Source organism: Phyllostomus discolor, chromosome 10, assembly GCF_004126475.2.
Source record: "Phyllostomus discolor isolate MPI-MPIP mPhyDis1 chromosome 10, mPhyDis1.pri.v3, whole genome shotgun sequence".
Lineage (NCBI taxonomy): Eukaryota > Metazoa > Chordata > Mammalia > Chiroptera > Phyllostomidae > Phyllostomus > Phyllostomus discolor.
This window is the reverse complement of record NC_040912.2, coordinates 69896437-69923080: the sequence shown is the minus strand read 5'-3', so window position 1 is coordinate 69923080 and position 26644 is coordinate 69896437. Positions and strand designations below refer to the sequence as shown.

The window sequence follows — 26644 nt, the reverse complement described above, 5'->3', positions numbered from 1 at the left end:
AATCACCACACTGTTGTCCATGTCCATGAGTCCTTGTTCCTTTTTGCCCAGTCCCTCCACCTTCTAACCTACCCCCATCACACCCTTCAGCTGTCATCCTGCTCTATGAGTCTGTCTCTATTTTCCTTGTTAGTTCAGCTTTTTGTTAGATTCCACGTATGAGTGAAATCATGTTGTCTTTCTCTGATTGGTTTATTTCACTTAGTATGATGTTCTCCAGGTCCATCCATATTGTCACAGAGTAAATTTTTTTTCCTTTCCTTTTCCTTTCCTTTTCCTTTCCCTTTCAAGCTATGTAGTATTCCATTGTGAAAATGTCCCAGAGTTGTTTTATCCACTCATCTGCTCATGGGTACTTAAGCTCCTTGCGTGTCTTGGCTATTGTAAATAACACTGCAATGAATGTAGGGATGCTTAAGTTCTTTTGAGTTAGTGTTTTGGGTTCCTTCAGACATATTCCTAGAAGTGAGATCACTGGGTAACAATGCAGATGCATTTTTAATTTTTTGAGGTATCTCCATTCTGCTTTCCCCAGTGGATGCACCAGTTTGCATTCCCACCAACAGTGCAAAAGGGTTCCCTTTTCTCGATGGCAGTTGTTTGTTGATTTATTGATGATAGCTATTCTGACAGGTGTGAGATGCCTCAATGTGGTTTTAATTTGCATTTCTCTGATGATTATTATGTATGTCCTCTTTGAAGAAAAGTCTGTTCAGGTCCTTTGCCCATTTTTTACTTGGGTAGTTTGTGGTTTTTGGTGTTGCATTTCTTAAGTTCTTTATAAATTTTGGATATTAATCCCTTATCAGATGTATCAGCAAATATGTTCTCTCATTCTATGGGTTGTCTTTTTACTTTGTTGATGTTTAGCTTTGCTGTGAGAAAATTTTGATGTAGTCCAAATTTTTAATTTTTTCTTTTGTTTCCCTTGCCTGGAGGATATAGCCAATAAAATATTGCTACAAGCAGTGTCTGAGATTTTGCTGCCTGATTTCTTCTAGCATTTTTATGGTTTCAGGTCTAACATTTAAGTCTTTGAACCATTTTGAATTTATTCTTGTGTGTGGTGTAAGAAGGTAGTCCAGTTTTATTTTTTGCATGTTTCCATCCAACTTTCCCAACACCATGTATTGAATAAGCTATTTTTAGCCCATTGTACATGCTTGCTTCCTCTGTCAAATATTAACTATAAAGGTGTGGATTTGTTTCTGGGCTCTCTATTCTGTTCCACTGATCTATGTTAAATGCAACTGATTTCTGGATATTAATTTTATATCCTACTACTTTGATGAATTCATTTATTCTAGTAGTCTCTTGGTAGAATCTTTGGGGTTATCTGTATACAATATCATGTCATCTGTAAAGAAGAGAATTTTACTTCTTCCTTTCCTATTTGAATGTCTTTTATTTCTTCTCCTTGTCTGATTACTGTGGCTAGGACTTCTAATACTATGTTGAATAAGAGAAGTGAAACAAACATCCCTGTTTTGGTCCTGATCTCAAGGGGTTTTCCCATTGAGTATGATGCTGGCAGTGGCTTTGTCATATATGGCCTTTATAATGTTCAGCTGTGTTCCCTCTATTCCCACTTTGCTGAGAGTTTTTATCATAATAGGTGTTTGATTATATCAGATGCTTTTTCTGCATCTATTGATATGATCATGTGGTTTTTATATTTCCTTTGGTTTATGTGGTGAATCATATGTATTGATTTGTGAATGTTGTACCAACCTTGTAGTCCCAGAATAAGGTGACTTGATGACAACGTATAATCTTTTTGATATATTACTGTATTCTATTTGCTATTATTTTGTTGAGGATTTTAGCAGCTATGTTCATCAGGGATATATTTGCCTATAATTTAATTTTTTGCTGTGTCTTTATCTGGTTTTGGAATTGGAGTAATGCTGGCCTCATAAAATGAGCTTGGGAGTCTTCCCTCATCCTAAATTTTATGAAATCATTTGAGAAGGAGAGCTGTTAATTTCCCTTGGAATTTGGTAAAATTTACCTGCAAAGACATCCAGTCCAGGGATTCTATTTTTGGGAGTTTTTTGATTACTGCTTCAATTTCACAAGGTGTAACCTGTCTATTCAGATTCTCTGATTTTTGCTAATTCAGTTTTTGAAGATTGTATGTTTCTAGGTGTTTATCCATTTTGTCCAGTTTGTTGGCATATAGTGGTTCATAATGCTGTCTTACAATCCTTTGTATCTCTTTGGTGTCAGTTGTTATTTCTCCTCTTTCATTTCTGTTTTTATTTATTTGGGTCCTTTCTCTTTTTTCCTTGATGAGTCTGGTTAAAGTTTGTCAATCTTGTTATCTTTTCAAAGAACTGGCCCTTGGATTCATTGATCTTTTATTTTCTAAGACTCTATTTCATTTATTTTTGCTCTGATCTTTATTATTTCCTTCTACTCAATTTGAGCTTTGTTGTTCTTTTTCAAAATCATTTAAGTATAAAGTTAGATTGCTTATTTGAATTTTTTCTTATTTTTTAAAATTATTTGAGATAGACCTATAATGCTATGAATTTCCCTCATAGAATCGCTTGCCCTGTGTCCCACAGATTTTGGAATGTTGTGTCCTCATTTTCATTTGTTTCAAAGTATCATTTGATTTATTCCTTGATCTCATTGTTGACCCATTCATTGTTTAGTAACATGTTGTTTAGCTTCCATGTCTCTGCATGTTTTTCATTGTTCTTCTTGTGGTTGATTTCTAGTTTCTTAGCATTGTGGTCAGAGAAAGTGCTTGATAGGATTTCAGTCTTCTTAAGTTTATTAAGACTTGTTTTATGTCTTAACATGTGGTCTGTTCTAAAAAATGTTCCGTGTGCACTTGAAAAGTATGTATGTTCTGTTGCTTTGTGGTGAAATGCTCTGAAGATGTCAATTAAATCCATCCGATCTAATGTGTCATTTAAGGCTGCTGTCTTCTTGTTGATTTTCTGCCTGGAAGATCTATCCATTGAAGTCAATGGGGGTGTTAAAATCCCTGATGTTGACTGTATTTCTGTTGATCCCTCCCTCTATGTCTATCAAGATTTGCTTCACATATTTAGGTGCTCCTATGTTGGGTGCATAAATGTGTACTAGGGTTATATCCTCTTGTTGGATTATTCCCTTTATCATTATGTACTGTTCTTATCTGTCCCTTGCTAAAGCCATGATTTTAAAGTCTATTTTTTGGATATAAGTACTACTACCACAGCTTTGTTTTTCCTTTCTTTTTGCATGAAATATCTCTTTGCATCCCTTTAGTTTTAGTCTTTGTGTATTTTTTGATCTTAGAGAGGTTTCTTGGAGGCAGCACATATGGATATTGTTTTCCTATCCATTCAACTACCTTATGTCTTTTGGTTGGAATACTTAAGTCATTAACATTTAAGGTGATTATTGATAGGTATGTATTTATTGCCATTTTATTGTGAGACTATTTTCCTCTTTTTTTTTCTTCTTTTTCTTCTTCTTAAAGCAAGCCTTTTAATATTTGTTGCAGTACTGGTTTGGTGTTAATAAACTCCTTTAGCTTTTTCTTGTCTGGGCAGCACCTTATTTCTCTTTTGATTTTAAAAGGCAGCCTTGCTCAGTAAAGTAGCCTTAATTGTAGGTACTTGCTTTTCATCACCTTTTCACACCACTTCTTTCTGGCCTGAGTGTTTCAGATAAAATAGGAGCTTTTTTCAGAAAAAGCAGGTAAGAGTCTAATCAGTGCCCCCTTCTGTGTAGCTACCTGCTTTTCTGTTGCAGCTTTTATGGTTTTTTTCTTATCTTTAACTCTTGTTAGTTTAATTATAATGTGTCTTTGTGTAGGCCATTTTTGGGACCAACTTGTTTGGGACTCTCTGAGCTTCCTGAACTGTGTGTGGCTTTTTCTTTACCAGATTGGGGAAGTTTTTGGTCATTATTTCTTCAGATACATTTTCAATCCATTGCTCACTCTCTTCTCCTGGCATTCCCTTCTTGTGGATGTTGTTACACTTCATGTTGTCCAACATGTTTCTTATGTGCTCCTCATTTTTTAAAAATTCTGTTTTCTTTTTGCTGTTCTGCCTGTGTGTTTTTTTTTCTACCTTGTCCTCCAAACCACTGATTGAGTCCTATGCTTCATCTGACTTATTGTTTATTCTTTCCAGTGGATTAGTTATTTCAGATGTTGCACTCCTCATTTCTGACTGGTCCTTTTTTATGATTTCTATGCCTTTTTTTTCATGCTGTTGAGTATCCTTATAATCATTAGTCCAAACTTCCTGTCTGATAAATTGCTTACCTCCATTTCATCTAGTTCTTCTGGAGAATTCTCTTGTTCTTCCATTTGGGGTCTGTTTCATCATGTTCCCATTTTGGCTGCTTCTCTGTATTTGTTTCTACATATCAGGTAGATATGCAAAGCCTGGTGTAGGCGTTTCTCAGATGCTGCCTGTGACTGGCCCTGGGAAACATGTTTTTATCTAACAGTGATCCACAGCATGTTTCTCCCACTGCTAGTCCTGGGTGTGTGCAGAATGACCTAGGCTGCACACCAAGGCTAGCTTTACTATTGCGGGCCTGCAGAGAGTCAGTTTAAAATCTCAGAGCTTAAACTAACCAATGCTATAGATCAAGCTATACTCAGCAGCCTAGCTTAAGCTCTATAGTGTGGGGCAGAGTGATTCCTGTGGGTGGGGTATTGCTTCCCTTCTGGTTGATGCCACTTGGAGAGGGGTACTCTACCTAAGAAAGACGGCTTCTGAAGTTTGGGGAATGACTCAGCACAAGAATCCTGGAGGCTGTTCCTTTAGTTCTCTCCCCAGAGCCACCAGCCCCCAGACTCTCCTCATGTGTCTCTAGTACACTTTGCCCTCCCTCTGCTGGAGCCCAGCATAAGTGGCTGCAAATAAAATTTTGTGCATTGGCCCTTTAAGAGGCTTTCTGCACCTCTGGCCATCTCTCCCTAACAGACAGAAACCCTTCTGCTTTTCACAGCTGTATGTTACTTGGATTCCTTTCTGCCTCTGGTGCTGGTGGCTGTATACCCCAGTTTGGGGTTCAGACCCTACATTTGTCAGAGAGAGCCCCCTGGCCACTGCAATATCCCTCTGGAACTTCAGCTGCCACCTGTGGGAGCCTGCCCAGCCCTCTTGTGCCTCCTATGCACTCCCTACCAGTCTCTTTGTGGTGATATGGCTTCTTCTGCCTGTCTGTGGTTATAAGGCTTCTCTCCAGTTAGTGCACAGTTGGTTATTCAGGATGATTTTTCTACAGTTTGTTTGTAATTCCAGATTGGTCCTGGGGACAGGTTAGTGTAGCTTCAACTTATTCCTCCTCCATCTTCAGTTTTTTTTGGCCTCCTAAGTTTTGTTGAATGAATTCTATGCAGCAGAAAGAAAGAAGGAGCTCCTACACTTTGTGACAGCATGGATGGAACTGGAAAGCATTATGCTAAGTGAAATAAGCCAGAAAGTGAAAGACAAATATTATGTGATCTCACCTTTAACAGGAACCTAATCAACAGAACAAACAAACAAAATATAACCAAAGACACTGAAATAGAGAACAGGCTGACAGTGACCAGAGGAGAGAGGGGAGAGAACTTCAGGGGAAAAGGGGGAGGGTTTATAGGAACAAGTATAAAGGACACATGGACAAAAACGGGGGGGGGATGGGAGGGAGGAGGGAGGGCTGGGCAGGTGGGCTGGGATGGGAGTAATGGACAGAAAACTGTACTTGAACAACAATTAAAATTTAGCTAGCCATCAGAGAGATGCAACTTCAAACCACAGTGAGATACCACTTCACACCAGTCAGAATGGCCATCATAAACAAAGCAACAAACAACAAGTATTGGAGAAGCTGTGGAGAAAGGGGGTCCCTAGTGCACTGTTGGTGGGACTGCAGACTGGTACAACCACTATGGAAAGCAGTATGGAACTTCCTCAGAAAACTAAAAATGGATCTGCCTTTTGACCCGGCAATTCCACTGCTGGGACTATATCTTAAGAACACTGAAACACCAATACAAAAGAACATTTGCACCCCGATGTTCATAGCAGCACAATTTACAATAGCTAGGTGCTGGAAGCAACCTAGATGCCCATCAGTAAATGAATGGATCAAAAAACTATGGTACATTTACACAATGGAATTCTATGCAGCAGAAAGAAAGAAGGAGCTCCTACCCTTTGCAACAGCATGGATGGAGCTGGAAAGCATTATGCTAAGTGAAACAAGCCAGGCAGTGAAAGACAAATACCATATGATCTCACCTTTAACAGGAATCTAAACAACAAAACAAAAAAACTAGCAAAATATAACCAAAGACACTGAAATAGGGGATAGTCTGACAGTGACCAGAGGGGAGAAAAGAGGGAATTTCAGGGGGGAATGGGTAGGGTTTACAGGAACAAATTCAGAGGACACATGGACAAAAACTAGGGGTGGGGGGTAATGGGGGGAAAGGGGGGAGGGTTGGGTGGGTGGGCTGGAATGGGAGTAGGGGGGAGAAAACTGTACTTGAACAATGATTAAAATAAAATAAAAAATAATAATAAAAATAAATAAATACATTGCTTAAGATAAAAGATAAAAAAACAATTAAAATTTAAAAAATTTAGAAGAATGAAATGGATAAAAAAACAAAGAGGGGGAATATCCATAATAACATAGGAATATATGAAAATTATAAATGTACATGAAACTGATTTACTTACCATTCTGGCCAGTAAGCAATGAAAGAGTAATTTCCATATCTCTAAAAGATAACAAGAGGACCCAATACATCTTCCTGGAAGACCAGATAGGAAGGAGCAGTCATGTCAGCCTTCAAACTAATATGTCCCTTAAAATAATTTTGTATAGCTATAGACATTTATAAACTTATCATCATCTATTTAAATAGTTACAATGGATGCAAGTTCAAAAATAAAAATATTAAATCAGTTAAAAAAATGCCAAATCAAATCTAAATATTGTTGTGACTTTATATTCAGCGGTAGCCATTAAAAATTGAATATTATTAGTTTTTTCTCCATGAATTCTTACTTAGATAACTCTTCACCAACAGAATTTTATTCTTAGGTAATAAGTATTATGATTCAAAATCATCTTGATGACACTATCCTGCTTCTTTAAAAAGTCTACAAAATTAGACTAAAAATAAAATCCTCTTATATTGAAGTCCTAACCCCCAGAACCTCCAAGTGTGACCTTATTTGGAGATAGCATTGTGGATGTAATTAAGGTGAGGACATACAGAAGCCTGGGCCCCTAGTCCAGGGTGGCTGGTCCCTTCTGAAAAAGAGGGAATTTGATAACAGACATGCACACAGGGAGAATGCCTTGTGAGATGATTTCAGAGGTGGAGATGAGGCTTCTACAAGCCAAGGTGTGCCAAAAATTGTCAGCAAACCCCTAGACACTAGGAGAGGGATTCTCCTTCACTCTTATCAGAAGGAACCAACCCTGCAGATACTTTGACTTGAAACTAGATGCTTTCAGAACTGCAAGACAATGCATATGTTGTTCCAGCTAAACAAAAAATGAACCAGAGGAAAGAGGGATCAGACTTAATGAATAATGTGGGGAGGACAAAAAACCGTTTTCCAAAAATTAGCTTTGTCATTAGCTCTTTTTATGCTAAACACCCACATTTATTTCTCCTTGTCCTTCTTTTTGAACAAACCAAGTCACTCAAACTACCTCATATAAAAAAAATAACAGTGAAAAAGAAAGCTCCTATAATCAAAAGCCTTGAAGTGTTAAAAATTTATTTTATTTTTAAGTATAATCGCAATTACAAGTAGCACAAAATTAATACATGAAAGCACATAAATACATGACATTTTAAATTATTAAACATAATAAAATTTATTGGAAATGCCTATCTTAATGGGTTGATACGCTGTCTCTTCCCAATTTATGTGTAAATGAATGTTATTCTAGAATGAGAAAGGGTTTCACATTAATTTCTCTTTAAAAATCACATCACTATTTTACAGATGTATGCACGGAGACCTACCTGGTCACCTGAATAACTTGACAGAAATGGCAGTTTTTTTGCAGTACTACCACTCAGTTTCTCAAATGTATTGTTAACTCCTGAGTTAGATGTCCCCAACATGTGATGATGTATCATAAAGATTATTTTAAATATCTTGTCTTTTTATAACTAGATTAGTTTTTCATAATTTTGCTGAAAGCAAAAAATTATATGAAAACTAAGTTTCAAAAGATTCATTTCGCCCCTGAATGTAGAGAACCACACAACTGCAATGGGAGTGATTCTGTCAGTACTCTGGTGGGGGAGGAAGGGGAGCTGATGAGGACTTCCTTCCATTTTGCAAATATCAGACCTTGAAAGACTGCTGTTTTTTTCAAGGGTAGGTAAGAAGAGTATTGGGGGAACTAATAGAGAACTATGAAGAGATTCTATAATATTAAAATCAAATATATTGATCTTTTGTTTTTATAAGAAATACGGATTATATTGGAAAGTTTGTAAAAATGAGATAAGAGTTGGCTGAGATTAATAAAAGAGATCTGACAGAAATAAGACAGTACAGCCCCCCCAAAAAACCAACTTGGTAGCAAATTGATGTCTACATTTTAGGCAGTAATGTACAGAATGAGCACTGCATAAATTGAAATCAGTAATGTAGAAGACAAGAAAAAAGCTCTAAACAACTGTGATGGAAACTCCACTCACAGTGGCAAATATTAAGGAGAGAAAGATAATATCTAACATACCAAAACATCTGCTTATCTGAATGGGAAGAGAAAAAAGCAGATAAACAGAGCAAATGTAACAATAAAAGTAACATTTTCTGATATTTAAAAGAAATTAGTATTAATATGGAGACTTCCACCTTGGTGAGAAGAGATCCTCATCCAAATACTTCCTCCAAAATATTTTTAATTAAAAGTATGGGTATTCCCTCAGACATCTCCTTAACTACAGACATAAATGGAGAATTGATGAGAAATTGTGTGACTTGAGAATTTAGCACTGATCCAAGAAATTGATTATTATCCAGGATAAAAATCCTGGAAAGATACTCTCATTTGGGTGGAGATTCAGAAATTATACAATTTGCCTTCCTGAAAATATTTAAAGGGGAACTGCTGATATTTGAAATGTGAATAAGTACAGTAACTTGGAAATATGAAACTTAGAATATAAAAGAATTAAAGAGAGTAATAGGGAAGGATAGAAAAAAATATACTTAAGTCTACATTATTGTTATAAAATATTTTGACTCAAACATAAACATGAAAAATGATTCCTAAAAAAAGTTAAAGATATAAAGTAATTAATTTTAACAGAATGTGAAACCTAAAACTCTAGATTTTGTCAAAGAAAATGAATGGAGCAATAAACAGGCTATATTTCTCAAATTATATGAGACAATAATTTTGTTTTTCATTTAAAGGAAAAAATATAGGGTCAACTGTGTACTTGAAAACTTCTAAAGTGCAGAATAGACTAGTGTAGAATAGATTAGGGTGCAGAGAAAAGTTTTGCTGCCTGGACTGGTGTAGCTCAGTGGATTGAGTGCAGGCCTGTGAACCAAAGGTTGCTGGTTCTATTCCCAGTCACGGCACAAGCTTGGGTTGCAAGCCAGGTCCCCAGTGAGGGGCACATGAGAGGTAACCACACATTGATGTTTCTCTCCCTCTCTTTCTCCTTCTCTTCCTCTCTAAAAATAAATAAGTAAAACATTAAAAAAAGGAAAAAAAAATAAAAGCTTTGCTGTCTTCATGCAACAGAAGATAGCAAAAACAATGGCAAAATATATCCATTTTTTACTATAAATGAACTAAATGGACCTATTGGAACTATTAGCAGGTTCCCAGAATAAAATAAAACCAAAATCCATATGTACAGTGATTATAAAATATACCAAAAACAAAAGGAAGATCATAAAGAGAAAAAGTAACTCTTTATGACAGTATTAAATTCAGACCCACGAAAATTTAAGAGAAGTATTAAACACATGAAAGGATTTTAATGTTATATTAAGACATAATCAGCAATTACTAAAAAGTGATTTATTGGGTATGTGAGAAAATAATAAAGGGATAATACCTTAAATTATTTGCCAATTTACTTTTCTTTCTGTTCTATACCCTTAATAGTCTTAGTAGTCTTTGATTATACATTCTTACAGATATCTATATACTTATCCATCTTAAATAATAACATGGCCAGAAGTTAAGAAATAATTGTCTTCTTATTTTGGAATAAAATTATCTTTAAGTTTCAGAATGTGAATTATTAAACAATGCGTTATACTGGAAGGAATACCTGACTGGATTGAGGAGGCTTGTGTTCTAGACTCAAGATGACCATTTCCTTCTACATGACCTTGGGGAGTCCATTTCTTTATCTGTGAAATCTAGAGTTGAGGTCATGATCTCAAGGGCTCTGAACCCCCATCACTCAATATTTACATGTTTCTGAGGAGATTCTCATGATTTCTTTTTCAGTGAAGCTTAGCCCTAGGTTAAACTATTTGTGATTTACTGAGATTTGAGTCCTCTAGACCTTATAGTCTCTAGTTTACAAATGTATTCTCTTAAAATTCCTACCACATAATTTAAACCCATAATTCTATCAAATGTAACACTATTTTATTCAACTGGTTGAGTTTCACTAATTAAATAAATACTTTTGTAGAATGTTAAGGCAATACTATCAGAAAGTAAACTTGTGGTTTTGAGAAATACAATGCCATATATACCACTATGTGATATGCATCTTGCATATATGTAAATAAGGATTGGAATGAAATTATATATTTTACTATGTTTTATTACAATTCCAAAATAGCTTATTATTTTTCTAATCAGTTTTTAGTTTGCAGTACTTTCCAGTATTTTGGCTTTATTTACCTTTCTCTCTTAAATATATAAGATATAGAGAGCTCTCACTACTTGTATGAATCATATGTTTTTGAGAAGATAAGAAATTTTTTAATATGAATAACCCTTCTCTAATGATAGCTTTCTTATGGCTGATCACATCAGAGCTCCCAGTATATTCTGAGAGTAAGACCTGGTCCCTCATGGCTATTACACCTGTGCCCATCACATTGTGGGTGCTCTAGATGGCCTAGCTGGATGAAGGAATGCATTTGGCCTCATGTTTATTGTTTCTTGAACATTTTCACTGGAGTGTTTGACATTTTAAAAAGTCGAATTTTACTTATATAGCAAGTGGAGGAGGATTCATTTAAGAGTACAAGGGTAATTCTGGTTACTAGACTATCAGTGTTTTTTTATTTTTTAACAAGGTAAGTACAGAAGGTCCTTGAATAACTTCCTTTCATTCAACATCATTTCATTAAAATGTTGATAAGAAAAAAATAATCCATTCCCGATGCCACTGTCTGTGTGGAGTTTGCACATTCTCCCCACATCTGTGTGGATTTTCTCTGGGCACTCAGGTTTCCTCCCACACCCCAAAGGTGTGCAGATGAGGTAAACCAGCATGTCTACATGGTCCCAGGTTAAAGGAGTATAGGAGTGGGTGTGATGGAAGGGTGTCCTGTCCGGGGTGGGTTCATCCCTTGTGCCCTGAGCTGCTGGGAGAAGCTTTAGTCACCTGTAACCCTGAACTGGAATCAGCAGGTTGGAAAAATAATCATCTTACTTGATTTTATTATTTCTTAAAAATATACATACAGCTCACAGTGTTCATTCCAGTGCTCAACATTAGAGTGTTTGGAGTCTTAATATAGAAATGTGGTGATGTTTTTGTGACCAGAAATATGCCATTTACATCATAACCTGTGGCAAAGTTTGTTTCATTATCTGTCATTTCACTTACAGTCACTGTTTCCAAGAAACTACCAATTGCATTAAGTGAGGACTTACTGTATGTGATTTGTACTTTCAAAAACAGTAGATTTTCATGTGTCACTGAATATTTATCATACTCAAATAGGTTGAATTTCATGGAAAAATTAAAAGGCAGGAACTATGTGCTAGACACTGGGAACCAGTGAGTCAAAAACAAGGAGATAAAAAGAAATGCAGAAAAGGTAAAAGGGTCTTGGAAGGATGAATATGGTTGTACTAGATGAAGAAATAAAAGTGAAATAAGCTAGGCAGTGAAAGAAAAATACCACATGACCCCACCTATAAGTGGAACCTAATCCACAAAACAAACAAGCAAGCAAAATATAACCGGAGACATTGAAATTAAAAACAAAGTGACAGTAACCAGAGGGGAGGTGGGAGGGGATAATGGGGGAAAAGGAGAAGGGTCATCAAGGAGCCTGTATAAGGACACATGGACAAAGCCAAAGGTGGGTAGGATCAAGGATGGGAGGTGGGGATGGCTGGGGTAGGGGGGGAGTGGTGGGAGGGTAATTGAGACAACTGTACTTGAACAACAATAAAAAAGAAAGAAAAAAGAAATAGACAATGGGATGTTTCTGCTTGGGAGTTCAGGTGAAGTAATGAATGAAAGTGGATGATACTTTTTGGATAGTGTGTCTGGAGTAATGACACTGTGGTAGCATTATATTTCAGCTCATAAATGCTGGCAATTTTTGCAAGTCATGCAAGGAAGGTAGACCTTCCTGTGTTCTTCCTGTCTCTGCTAGCTGGTTCCAGACTGTCTGGGTGCTGAGGTATCAAGACACTTCCTTTTATTCAGGTTTTAAGACTCTTCAAATGAAAGAATGAAATGGGAAACTGAGTTATTAGCTCAACATATTTTCTATTAATTTTGTAGTAATTGATCACAAAAGTATCTCTTTGTAATAATCACCTGATTCTAACAACTGCATTTTAATTATGAGACAGATTTGAACATACATTTTGTTTTATAGACTAACCCTATCGTAAATATTTTAGCCTAGAATGAGTGGAAAGACATGTATAGACAAGATATGTATATATATGCATATATATAGTATATATATTATTTAATATATATAGATATTTATATAACATAAATAATATATATTTTAAATATATCATATATATAAATAAATTAGATCTATCATTCAGAAACCCCATAAAACAAAATTAGAATTGAAGAAGTATCCAAGGGTTTAAATTGGTGGTCTTGACTAGCCCTAAAGGTAACGCTAATATATTTTTGTTCAAACATCTAGAAATGCTGGATAAAATATAACATAGCTGAACTGGAAGAAGAAAGGAAAATCTTTAAGTGAGAAGCTGAACTGGAAAAAAAGAAAGGAAAACCTCAGGGACCAAATAGTGAAGCTTATGAGTTGACATTGAAATTGTCCTGAGGCCAGAATATGGTACAAGGGGTATCGATGTTGATACACAGGAACCTAATGTTATTGTTCCCTCAGGGACAGAAAACATTACCTTAGGCATTCTCAAAGTAGGAATTTGGATCAGAGTTTGTCTCACAAAGAACTTTAAAAAGCTAGATCTCACTGAAATGGTGGACTAGAAAAAGACCTGTCCTCAGGCTAATGAATTTATATTTGGCCTCAGGATCTGAATATGGAATAAAAATGACACTCAAGAATTTTTAACTATTAGCTTCACTCAGAGAATGTTCTAATTTATTTGAAGTTCTAATTTATTTCATCTAAATATAAAGGAAACAGCCAAGTTAAGAAATTAACATAAAATGTTCTTCTAAATTAGTGACATACCTGGGACATTTGACATAAAACAATTTGTTTTTGGGGAGATGAGCTCTTAACCTTGGCTTTATAAAATAACCACAGATAAAATTGTGCTGAATGACTTCATAATGAAATTGCAAAAAAATAACCAATAATTTACATCCTCAATTTCAGCAATAGGACTATCACATAGATAAATGAAAATAATTGTATTTAAGGTGGTGAAATTTATAAGGAGGTTCAAAATATAAGGACAAAACAACAAAAAAAAATGACACTATAAAAATGAACAAACAAGCCCTGGCTGGTGTAGCTCAGTGGATTGAGCTCAGGCTGTGAACCAAAGTGTCGCAGGTTTGATTCCCAGTCAGGCCACATGCCTGGGTTGCAGGCCATGGCCCCCAGCAACCGCACATTGATGTTTCTCTCTCTCTCTCTCTCCCCCTCATTTCCCTCTCTAAAAAATAAATAAATAAAATCTTTTAAAAAATGAACAAACAGATTTGGAACAAGGCTTTATGAAACTAGTGAGAGTCTAAAACTGTCTTTTAAATTTCAACCTTATTGAACAGGTTAACAGTAAGTTAGACACATCTGAAGAGAAAATTATCAAAGTAGTTAATGATGGAGTATTAGGTATAATCTGAGGAAATTACTCAAACTTAGTGTGGAAAAATGAAGAAACATGTTATACATAAAGAGGTTAAAAGATATGGAGGAAACAATCTCAAGTTCCAGTATACTTCTGATAGAATTTGAAGAAAGACAGAATAAAGGAAAAATAGGACAGAGTCAGTGTTTGAAAAGATAAATGAACAAACTTCTAAAATTGATAAAAATAATGAATTAAGAGATACAAGAAATACAACAAATATTAACCGGGATAAACATAAAACTTTTAGAAATTTCATGATGAAACTACAGGATAATGATAAAGACAACATTTAAGAGAAAACAGAAAGAAAAGGCAAATTAACTACAAGGAACCACAGTTGGACTTTCCTCAAACTCTTCAATGCGGATGTGTAAGCCTTCTGACAATGGAATATTATTACAAAGCGCTGAAGAACTACTAGCCTAAAATACTATACCCATATAAACTATGCTTTATAAGTGAGGGATAATTAAAGACATTTTAAAATGAAAACTGACTCAAAAGCTTTCCCTAAAGGAAGAAGAAAATTGAACACAGAATGAAGTACGATTCAAGAAACAGTGTTCTTCAAAAAACTGGATAAACAAAATGGCAACAATATACAAATGTTGACTCTATAAGATAATATTTTAGCAATACTTTCTATTTTACTAAATGTTAATATACTAAATATTACTAAAATAGTATAGAACTAACATAATGGGCACTGATTTGTAAGATGAAAGCAGTCAAAGTATTCAGGAGGAGATGATAAAAACAAAAAATAGGATTTGAGAGAACAATGACTAAAAGAATAAAAACAAAATATTGTTTCTAGACAATCAGAGGAAAGTAGAGATTTTGTAAAAATTTGATGGAGATGGGACAAGAGAAAGAGGTTTAATAAACAGGGCAAAATAAGGTTATTGAAATAAATTCAAAGTATCACCAAATATAACATATGATCTTAACTTGCCCGTTAAAAGACTAGATTTTCAGAGTTTTAAAAAATCCAATTATGTACTATTTATAGGGATTTAAATAGGACATCAAATAATTGAGAATGAAAGGATGAAAAAACATTTCCAGGTCTATACTAATCAAGAGAAAGTTCAAATAGCTTTGTGAATAGCCAACAAAATACAATTTAAGACAAAAAACAGTATTAAGGAATTTTTTTAAAGCCAGTACATGAATATAAATGGAACAATCCACCAGCAAGATAAAACAGTTATAGAAAAATATAACCACCCTAAGCACATATGTGTGAGATTATATACAAAAAAAATATCAAGCAACATTTGAGAGAACTGTATGGAGAACTCAGAGGTGGACAGCCTTGTTGGAACACGTTAGCATTCCTCTCAGTACTCCACACATCAGAAGAAGCATTAGAAAGATGCAGAATATTTGACAACACAATTAGTAAATTTGATTTTTTTATTGTAATTATTGTTCCAGTACAGTTTTCTGTCTTTTACTCCCATCCCAGCCCACGCCCCCGCCGTCCTCCCCACCTCCCTCCCATTTCCACCCCCACCCTAGTTTTTGTCCATGTGTCCTTTATACTTGTTCCTGTAAACCCTTCCCCTTTTCCCCTGAAGTTCCCTCCCCTCTCCCCTCTGGTCACTGTCAGCCTGTTCTCTATTTCAGTGTCTTTATTTATATTTTGCTTGTTTGTTTTGTTAATTAGGTTCCTGTTAAAGGTGAGATCATGTGGTATTTGTCTTTCACTTCTGGCTTATTTCACTTAGCATAATGCTTTCCAGTTCCATCCATGCTGTCACAAAGGGTAGGAGTTCCTTCTTTCTTTCTGCTGCACAGAATTCCATTGTCTAAATAGACGATAGTTTTTTGATCCACTCATTTACTGATGGGCACCTAGGTTGCTTCCAACACTTGGCTATTATAAATTGTGCTGCTGTGAACTTTGGGGTGCATAGGTTCTTTTGGATTGGTGTTTTAGGGTTCTTGGGATATAATCCCAAGACCCAGTGGAATTGCTGGGTCAAAAGGCAGATCCACTTTTAGTTTTCTGATTTAATGGATGTAAATAATCACTGAACAATAATTGCAAAAGATGCCTGCTTTTTAAGCAAACAAGAGAATATTAATAAAAACTGGTCATGTACTAGGCAACAGAGCAGGTCACAGAAATACCCAAACTAATGAATCATTCTAATTATAATGTAATTACTTTAAAACTCAATAAGAAAAAGATAACTGCAAATCCAAATTTAAAAGCACATTTGGAAATAGCCCATGGGTAGAAAAGAAATAAGCAAGATAAGAAATATTTAGACATGAACTAATGAAAATGCTACACATAAATGGTGAGATGAAGCTAATGTGAACTTAGAATGAATTTAAATGCACATATCTACCATGAATAACAACTGAAAATGAATAAACTATGTAGATTAATTAAAATTCATAAAAGAAGTTAACCCCCCTTCAAAAAAGGGAGAACTTAAATAAAGATAGCAGAAATTACAAAGAAACAATAGAGAGGATTAATAAAATGCAAAGATATTCTTCACAAGAATTCAAAAGAGTAAACCTGCAAAATTGATTTAAAATGAGGTTATGAATGGCCAAGTTATACATTATAAAATAAGCAAACTGATCAGGAAAACAATAGAAAAAGAAACTCCAAGTGACTAATAAAAATACAGGAAATGCTCAGCCCTATTGGTGATAGAACTTGTAATTCTAACAGCAAGATACCATTTCCTAGTCAACAAAAATTTGTAAATAAATAAATATTTTAAATAAATAAAAATATCAAAATAACACAGATGTGTAACATGAGGAGGGAGCGCTTATATACCACTGGTGGGTGTATAAATCAGGAAGTAGTTTGGCAGTATCTAACAATAGTGAAGATCGGCATGCCCTTCAACCTAATGACTCCACTCCTCCGTGTGGTCTTTCCATAGCTCTCTCTACTGTGGGTAAGATTTGTGCCAGAATGCCCATTGTGGAATTATTTATTAGGGCAAGTGGAAGAAACTGGTTATGACTAGGACATTGGATAAAGGGTGACAATTCAAGTAATGACATACATATCAAAATGGCTAAACATGTTTATTTGGGAGATAAAAAGGTTACAGAAGAATATATATGCTTAATTTATATAAAGTTTTTAAAATGTGTGATAAATACTTGGATTTTATTTATCAATTTTGTTATGTGATAGTGTGGTTTATAATAAGAAATGCATACCTGGGAGGTATTGCAGGATCAGTTCCTGACCACCATAATAAAATGAGTTTTGCAAGCTGTGGAGGGTCTTGCCTTCAACTTGTATCAACTGCTATTTCTGTGAAGCACAATAAAAAGAGATCTGCCTGTATTTGGTCTTCACCATCATTCTAGCACAGAGCTTCTAAAACCCTTGGAATATCCTAAGTAATGAGAATGAAAACATGTCTTTCGTTATGTTCATAAATGACTTCTAGACCCCACCTAAGGAAGGAAACTGGTTGTCAGGAGAACCAACCACATAATTAGAGGGATGGCACTTTCAGCCTCACTCCCTGGCCTTAGAGGAGGGGAGAGGGGTTGGAGATTGTCAGTCTCCAGTAGCCAATGATTTAACCAGCCATGCTTGTGTATAGTGAAACCCCCATAAAAAAATGAAAAGGAGGAGGTTTCAAGAGCTTTCAGGTTGGTGAACATGTGGAGACTGGGGGAGACTTGTGGAGACCTGGACGGGGGAGGGAGCTTCCTGCCCTTTTCCAATACGTTGTCCTATGCATTTCTTCTATCTTTCATCTGATTGTTCTGGAGTTATGTACTTTTATAATAAACTGGTAATCTAGTAAGTAAAATGTTTTGACGAGTTCTGTGAGCCGCTCTAGCCAATTAATCTAACCTGAGGCAGGAGCGAGTCATCGAAACTTCTAATGTATAGCCAGCCAGTCAGAAGTACAGGCAATAACTTGGGTTTGTGTACAAGAAGGGTGTTGTGGGAACCTCCAATCTGTAGTTGGTTAGTCAGGACCAACTTGGGCTTGAGACTGGTGTCTGAAGCAGTTGGGGACAGTCTTGTAGGAGGATTGAACCCTTAACCTGTGGAATTATAGATAGATAATATCAGAATTAAATTGTAGGACACCCATCTGGTGTCCAGAACACTGCTTGCTTGTTGTTGGTGTGAAAATTTCACACACATACACACTGGAATTGGGTTCAGGGACTAAATAAAAGAACTTGTATGTAATAAAAGTTTTAAAACATGCATGGAAATAATAAACACAAAATATTCAGCATGGTGATCACCTCTGGGAAGAGAGAGAAGGAAATGAGTTTGATTATATACATATAGGCATTAACTCTACCTGTTATTAAAAAACTTAAAGCATATAAATATACAAAAAGTTATGATTCAAAATAGCTAGCTGATGGATATATACCTCTTAGAACATTATTTTACATCTCTTTATGTTCGAAATATTTGATAATGTTTTAAAGATAACACTGTGTTAAATCACTTTATGGAAGAGTGGGACTGGAATAAGTTACTGTCCTTAAGTAAGAGAATGAGCTTTTTTAGAGTAAATAATAGAATGTGATGTTATTGTTTACTGCTCACCACCCTCCCCCCTAGGAAAAAAACCCACAATCATACCTTTTTACACAAGGAAACTAAAGCCTTTGATAATAACAACCCCCTAAGGGAGCCACTGGGGTTCATCTGTAAGCCTTAGGCATAGGCAGGTGAAATAGTAAATTCATTGACAGCCTGTGAGATGAGAGGAAAGGAAAACTTCAGAGTATCAGGAACCACAGGTGTCTCAAGTTCCTGGCCTCACTCTTTCTGGCCTCATTCTTTCCAAACAAGCCTTTTTCCCCCCAAAATGGAAAGAGCTGTACTTTTTATAAATTAAAAATGACTTTAAATTCTTTGAAACCTCACAACACTGAAAAAGAATTTAAAACAACATATAATTTTATCACCCAATAATATTTTAATATATATCTTATTTATGTATATGTATAATTTTTACCATAAGATCACACTCTATATTTTTGTTTTTAACCTTCTCTTTATGTTATAACATATCTTAGAAATAGTTCCATGTCCAGAAAAAAAATCATATCTCTTTTAACGGCCCTGTAGCATTATACCGTGGGGTAATGCCATAAACTATTGAACTAAATCATGGTTGGTTGTCCTTACATGCAGTGCTGCAGTGGACTCAGTGCACATTCACCTCTGCATACTCGTCCGTCTTTTTTCCTTGGAATAAGCTTTTGGAAGATTCGCTGGATCCAAGGGAAAGCATAATCAATAGTAAGGCTTTTGGCATAGGTCTGGGTTCTCCAGAGATGCCAGCCAGCAGGCCGGAAACTCAGGCGGGAGCTTCTGCTGCACAGTATCCTCTCCTCTAGGGAGCCTCAGTTTCTGCTCTCAGTCTGTGGCATTGCCTTTTTACTTTTTTTGTTGCATTCTTTAAATGAGGAGAATGTCTTCATTTTAATGTAGTCGTGTAATCATTTTTTTCTTTCATAATTAACTCTTTTGAGTCCTCTTTAAGTAACATTTGTCTGTTGCGAGATGTTCTTATGTTTCCTTAGTGTCATTTCATGATTAAAAGTGGAAAGAGATATGATTCACAAAAACCAAACTTTTCCATGGAATCCCATGTTGTAGGATATTTTGCAACTCAGATATTTATTAATCCACCAAACATTCTTTTCACCAGCTGGGAATAGCATCTCCTGCTCTCTATTTTTGGGGAATGACTAAGGGCCTGCCTATTGTAGTAATCAACATTGTTTGCTAGAGATGTGAGCTCTTGAACCAAACTGGGCTAATGCTGGTACTTTTGTATCCCTTTGGCTGTGGTGGTTGGTCCAAAACTGGCCTGATGACCCAAGCTGGAGCAGGCAGGGTGGTGACTGTAGAGCTATCTGCAGCTGTGATCCAGCTCAGTGAGACTTCAGCTCAAGAACAGGGAGCCAGTCCCACCAGAACAGTAGAATGGAGACAGAGCAGATCCGGGCCATGTTAAGTCACTGACTACCTAAAACTTACTTCACTCTAGACCTTCCTGTGGGTTTGGGATGTGTGCCAGTAAATTCTCAACTTTTATTGAGATCTTCTTTACTTAAACGTCTTGAAACAAGTACACTGAAAGTAAAGTTCCACTATCTTAGAAGTTTGAGAATGCTCTTAATGTTTCTCTCTCCAAGAGATTCACAGGGTGTATTAGCATATTAACCTGCAGAGAAAGAAGCCCCCTAACCCAGTGATCCCTAAACTTGTTTCTAACATGAATACTTTTTTATGGGTCTTCTATTAACATCTCAGAATCTTGACTGGTGAGTCACTGATTTGAGAAATGCTGGATTATGAAGGCAAGGTCACGCTACAAGCTGACAAATGAAACATGCTCTAATCTTGGATCTAGGTTTTGAGAAGTGCTAACATTTAGTAATTTAAATGAAAGTAATGTTTTTTTTTTTATTTGGTCAAAGAGTCTTATGATGAAGAAAAACCTAAAAGATAAATTTAATGCAACCAATCTGCAAATATTTTTCTCATGCAGGTTAGCCAGTACACCTTTGCTATGTGCAGTTACAGAGAAAAAAAGTCTGAACCACAAGAATTAATGCAGCTTGAAGGTTACACTGTGGATTATACAGATCCCCACCCAGGTAATTCTAAATTGAATCATTTTCCCAGCAATTCACATATTCATGAAGTTCTCATAAATATCCTGTTTCTGTTCTACAGTCTCCACTCAATGAATGGTGTGTGTAGTTCACTTGTATACCTGAACAGACTGTATGAAAATCAGATTGTATTGTTTTGAGAGCTACTTAGTTTTAGTCATAACTCATCATCTCTGTTATGTTAGTGTAGCGATTTTCATCCTTGTTTTCATCTCATGGCATACATAAACTGATTACTAAAATTCTGCAGAACACCAAAAAGTGTATTTTTTCCTGATCTGACAAAGAATAGGTATAATTTTTATTCATTCACACTGGACAGCTATTGTTGTGTTGGCTGTTGTCGTTTTTTTATTTGACAATCTAAGGGAAAAGAGGTCAGGGCCCCTGACTTAATAGGCGTTGCATATTTTAAAAATGCAGTTGTATGAGAAATACCTTCAGTGCTTATATAAACTTCTCTCCTGGAAAGCAAAATGGTGTAAGAAAGAGATGGTAAATGAATTATTATATATTCTACCAATTTTCTCCCCAATGACACATTCTGGTGCTTCTGTCCGTCTCTCCACGTCAGCACTAGGTATAATACTAGACACTTGGTAACGAAATTTGGTGAGGGAGTGAGCGATTGAAACAATATGTGGAGATTAGTGAAATTAATAAAGTCATGTTGATATATAAATAAACATAGATTAAAAATTAATATGTAGAGATTAAAATAGAAATCTGTGATCACATTCACAAATTAGTCATTTAAAAGTGCAAAATATTTTCTCTGTGAATGCTGCAAAAGATAAAATGCCATACAATATAAGTATCATTTTTTGCCTTATCTGTATTTTTTGGCTAAACTTACTATATAGTTCTCCTGCATATAGAGTGAGAAATATGCCAACAGGTAAGCAATTTCTTCCCTGGCATACAGCATCAGACTATAGTATGAATTTTTATGGGGTAAGTTTGTATGTCTTGCACAATGCTACTGTGTTGTGGACTGTTTATTTCCCTAAATTAGTTTTAATTTCCAAAGTGATACGGAAATTTAAACCTTTCTTTATTGTGTCTCCTTCAGTTCTTAGATTGTGGTTGTTGAACCTCAACTAAAAATCATTTAAAGCACTGAGCTACTTACTGATAACAAATTTCTTCCTTTCCTACAGAGGCTTTAGTGAATAAGATTACAATCTTTCAATTGTGCAGGTCTTTAATGATGTCTTTCTCTCTCCACAGGCCTTCAGGGTGGTCAGATGTTCTTTAATGCTGTTAAAGAAGGAGACACTGTTATATTTGCCAGTGATGATGAACAGGATAGAATACTGTGGGTTCAAGCCATGTACAGGGCCACAGGTCAATCATACAAACCCATTCCTGCAATTCAAACCCAGAAGCTGAATCCTAAAGGAGGAACTCTTCAAGCGGATGCTCAGCTTTGTAAGTTTTATTAAAAAATAATTTGATTATCAATTAATAACCTTAATATGATATACAATTATCTGAGGCAAATTTGTTTAGTATTACAGTTTGCATCTTTAACTGATTCCTAATTGAATAAATATAGTTCATAATAATAGTCACAGAATCAGTTATCTAATTTTTCACACTGATCTAGAGTGAATGATGCCAATGGTTTCCAATCATGAATTTGCCAAGCATCAGAATGTCTCTGGGTATCACAAGAGCAGATAAGAAAATTTTCCAAAAATTCTCAGAAGAAAATTTACGTTAGCTTTTGTAACCTTTTAATTTTAACTTATGTGTCCTATAGAAATAGGAAAGTATTGCAAAATTAAGTGGGCATGGGTAGAATTTCAGAAAATGAAAATGATGAACTATCATTTTCTAGATTTGTTCTTCATAACCTAAAAGGATAATAGGGCTATTTTCTGGTGTAGATTGATAAAAAAAAAAAAGAATAATTCAGAAAAAATACAATAAAGTTTAAATTTTAAATTAAAAAAAAAATCTAAAGAAAAAGAATTTGTTATCAAGTCAACTTTCTTTTAAATACCTTAATATTCATGTCATTTTTGTATGTTAATATAAAAGATCTATATTTTTCATTTGAATTTATAAGTGATTAATGAAATTATGTAATAATAATGGAAACATTTTCAAACACTTATAATCATTAGACCAAATGTTCTAACTTGTTATATTTCCTTGCAAAACTTCTCTGATTTCTTCTGAAATAAGTCCATTTGTGTATAACTTTAAGCTCAACCTGTGACTTTTCAGTCAGCACCCTTTTACTCCCAAGATTCTTCCCTAGGGAAGAAGAGTTCCAAACTCTGTGTGACTTTGGGGCACGGTCCCCTCTAATCCCTTAGGATGATTCATTCCCTGTGACCTGAGGTTGTTGCCTCACATACGTGAGGTGGTTAGTGTTCAGTTGAATGTTGAAGGCGGTGGGGGGCAGGAATAGTATCGTTGCCTGGCAGGTGCAACCCCCTTGTCACCCAGGACTGCCAGCTCTATCTTCTCAACTCTCGGAGAACACAGGCTCTTCCTGAGTTCTTGTTCCTGTGCCACACCTTTGAAGGTTTCTCCTGGGGTTATTTTAGGGTAACTGCAAGTCTCACCTGATTTGTTTTGTGTCTCTCAGGACTCGCTCTCCTATCTTGCCTGATGTCCAGTGTTTTGAGAACAATTTTTTTCTGAATTTGTACTTCATTCAGGTAGAGCATAAATCTGTTTTCAGTTATGCCAACCTGACCAAAAGCAGAATGACTATTTTTTGTAAGTTAAAAGAAGATTTCTCAGCCTTGGCCCTATTAACATTTTTGGCCAGATAATTCTTTGTTTCAGGGACCTTTCTTTCAGGGGAAGGTCTCACCTGTGTATTAAAGATATTTAGCATTACCCCTAGCTTCTACCCACTGGATGCCAGTAGCACGCCCCCTAGGTCTGACTACCAAAAGTATCGTCTGACTACCAAAAGTATCTCCAAACGTTTCCAAATGTTTAAGAGGGCAGGGTTGAAGATGGAGAATTGCCCCATTTGAGTATTAATGAGTTAGAGTGATTTGAAAATTATTTTTTTTAAATATCTCACTTATTCACTTTTGTTGTCACCCTAAGTGCAAGGAATATCCAAGGAGTGTGTTGAGCTCATGGGTATCGCCCATCTTGCACATTGAGGCAAGAATAATAATCAGGCACCACTGGCCTGCAGCATTAAGGCCACGGCTAAGGAGTTAATGAATTAAGGATCTAATGATCCTTAGATCATTTAGATAGCCATGTAATCTCTTTGTGGCTAAACCTTCTACTATTAGATACCAGTCTATTGTTGTCAAGGCTAATTGAAACTGAATTTTCTTTCCCCTTGATTAACTTCTGAAAAAGCCAAACTTGTTCTTAAAAGCCAGACTGTTTCATTTGTGTTAACAACAGCTTTCATGTATTCCAGGCTTTTAGTAAACTTTTCTATTACAGCAGACACTGTAATTTTTTTATTTTCCTTTAAAAGAAACAAAATAAGGGAGGGAGAGAGGGAGTGAGGGAGGGAGGAGAGAAGAAAGGAAGATGTGTTTCTACTTCGTATGAATGAGAATCCTGAGTGTGACCTATATCAGAGATGCCATTGGGCCCTTAGTGTTTATCTCTTGGAAGAATAACTTTTAGAGTCATTAGTAGATACCAAGAAAATAATAAAATTAATGTGACTAGTTATAGAAAAAATATGTTCCCAACCTACTTAAATATGCTTTGTTTTTCATTTCTTTGCTGACTGACAGCTGGTAAAGGTATGTATTTTCAAGATTTTTCTTTTGCTTCACTGTATAAAAATTTTGTAATGATATAGTATGTGAAGGACTATCATGACCTTGTTTACAATGTCAGTCTACTGCTTTCTAGGTAAACCCAGAATATTTAGGTTAATGTTACTATTTATGAAACAAAAATGTCTGCTATTGCCACAACAGAAAAATAAAAACAACCTATTATCTACCATAAAGGTAGTGACTATGAAGGTGATATAATAGAATGCCAAAAAAATTTTCAATAAGGTTAAGTGGAAAAATCCTAAATTATATAGGTGATATATTTTCACTAAATTAGAAAAAATTTAAAATCTAGGTAGAATTATACCCAAAATATTTGCAGTAGATGAGTTTAATTGGAGGGACTAGTTGCTAATTCATTTCTTCTCCTGAGTTTTCTTTCAAGCACCTATGTTATGACTTTAAAAAAGAAAGCTCATTTTTAGAACTAAGCATACTGAATGTTTTGGAAGAGTCAGAACAAAATAATAAATTTATAAAATCTAACTTATTAGAAGACAAGCCCACTATAATTTTTTAGGATGTAAATAATGGCATGTATTTATAGATTGCTCTGATAAGAGAATCTATTCCATTTCCCTTATTTCTTTGACTCTCAAGATATACAGAAATTCTGAAATAGGGTGAGCACTGCCTTTCGCCTCACTGGAAGACATTTTTTTGGTTAAACTGTCCTTCTTTTCCATCTCCAATTGAAGAAATATGCAAGAACCTTGTTTTCCATTTTTTTCTCTGAACTGATATATGGAGCATAATACAGTGTGTATGCTATAAGATATAGTCTGACATGGTACTAGTGGACTGCCAGTGATAAATTAATGTCAACAATTAACTAGAAAAGTTACCTTCTTTTCAATTTTAAGCCAATTTTAATTCTTAAATTAGAGTACACAAATTTAATTATATAAGCTAATTTTCCTGATTGATTTAATAAGTTAAATTTCACAGTTCATAGGTGAAATATGTCTTACTTTACATTGAATATATTATTTTAAATAAGTGTTGAATACTGGTTTACTTGGCCTGTATGTGTGTTGATTAAAATTGCCATCATGTGAAAATACTACATTATTTGCCACAGAAAGCGAGATGTGTAAATCCATACATCTGTTTTTAATCAATTTAACAAAAACAACCTCTGAAATTATTTAGGTCAATAACAGAGGTGTGAGTAAACTTCTAGTTAATATATCTATCAACATTTCTCTTCGGTTTCAGCATAAAAAAAACATACATGAAAGATGAACATACCAAGCAGAATGATCTACTTAAAATCTTAATGTTAAACTCTTCCTGTTAGCAACTGTGTGGGTGCTATAAAGAAAGGAGGTATGGGCTTTTCTATGCCACTTTTAACTTCCTGTAAATTCTCCAGCTCAGTGAGAGTTTGAGTTAAAAGAAAAGTATAATCAGGTATAGGTAGCAGTAAATGCAGCTCCAGGCAAGCTCCTAAACATCGGACATCTTTAAACCAAGTTACTGTACTTGAGAATGTTCATGGCTGCCTCGTTCAGCAGTTTTGCAGAGGAGGTGACCTTTAACCGGCAGCACCATCTTCTGAGCCCTTTTGATACTCTAGTAGTCCATTTGGTCTGGACACTTGAGTAGTCTCAGTGCTAGGGAATGGCCACCTCTTCTTCACTGGTCTCCTTGCCCCTTCACCCAAATCTTTTTCCTCCCCTTTCCCTTTTAAAAACATCTCTAATCTCTTACAATACCAGGAGCAGCAAAAAGAAAAAAAAAAAAAAGCAAGCAGCATCTTTTGAATTAGTTGCAAGGGAAAGAGAAAAAGATTTAGTTAAATGTTTTTTCTGCCTCACATTTTGAACTCTGACTTAGATGCCTTTCAGGACTTTTGGTTCTTGACCACAATGGGGGGCCTGCTGGCTTGCTGATAGTCTACATGTTGTTTTCTGTGCCAGCTATTTTCCAGTCAGTGTTAA

The 26644-nt window shown here is 35.4% G+C and overlaps 1 protein-coding gene across 1 annotated transcript in view; it reads left to right on the top strand.

Annotated features, from left to right (window-relative positions):
• CADPS2 (calcium dependent secretion activator 2) overlaps nt 1–26644 on the top strand; it is a 575914-nt gene that overhangs the window by 371052 nt on the left and 178218 nt on the right. The window contains 3 exon segments of the mRNA XM_028525503.2: nt 20790–20898; nt 22147–22347; nt 24654–24662. Of these exon segments, the coding sequence (XP_028381304.1) occupies nt 20790–20898; nt 22147–22347; nt 24654–24662 (319 nt within the window).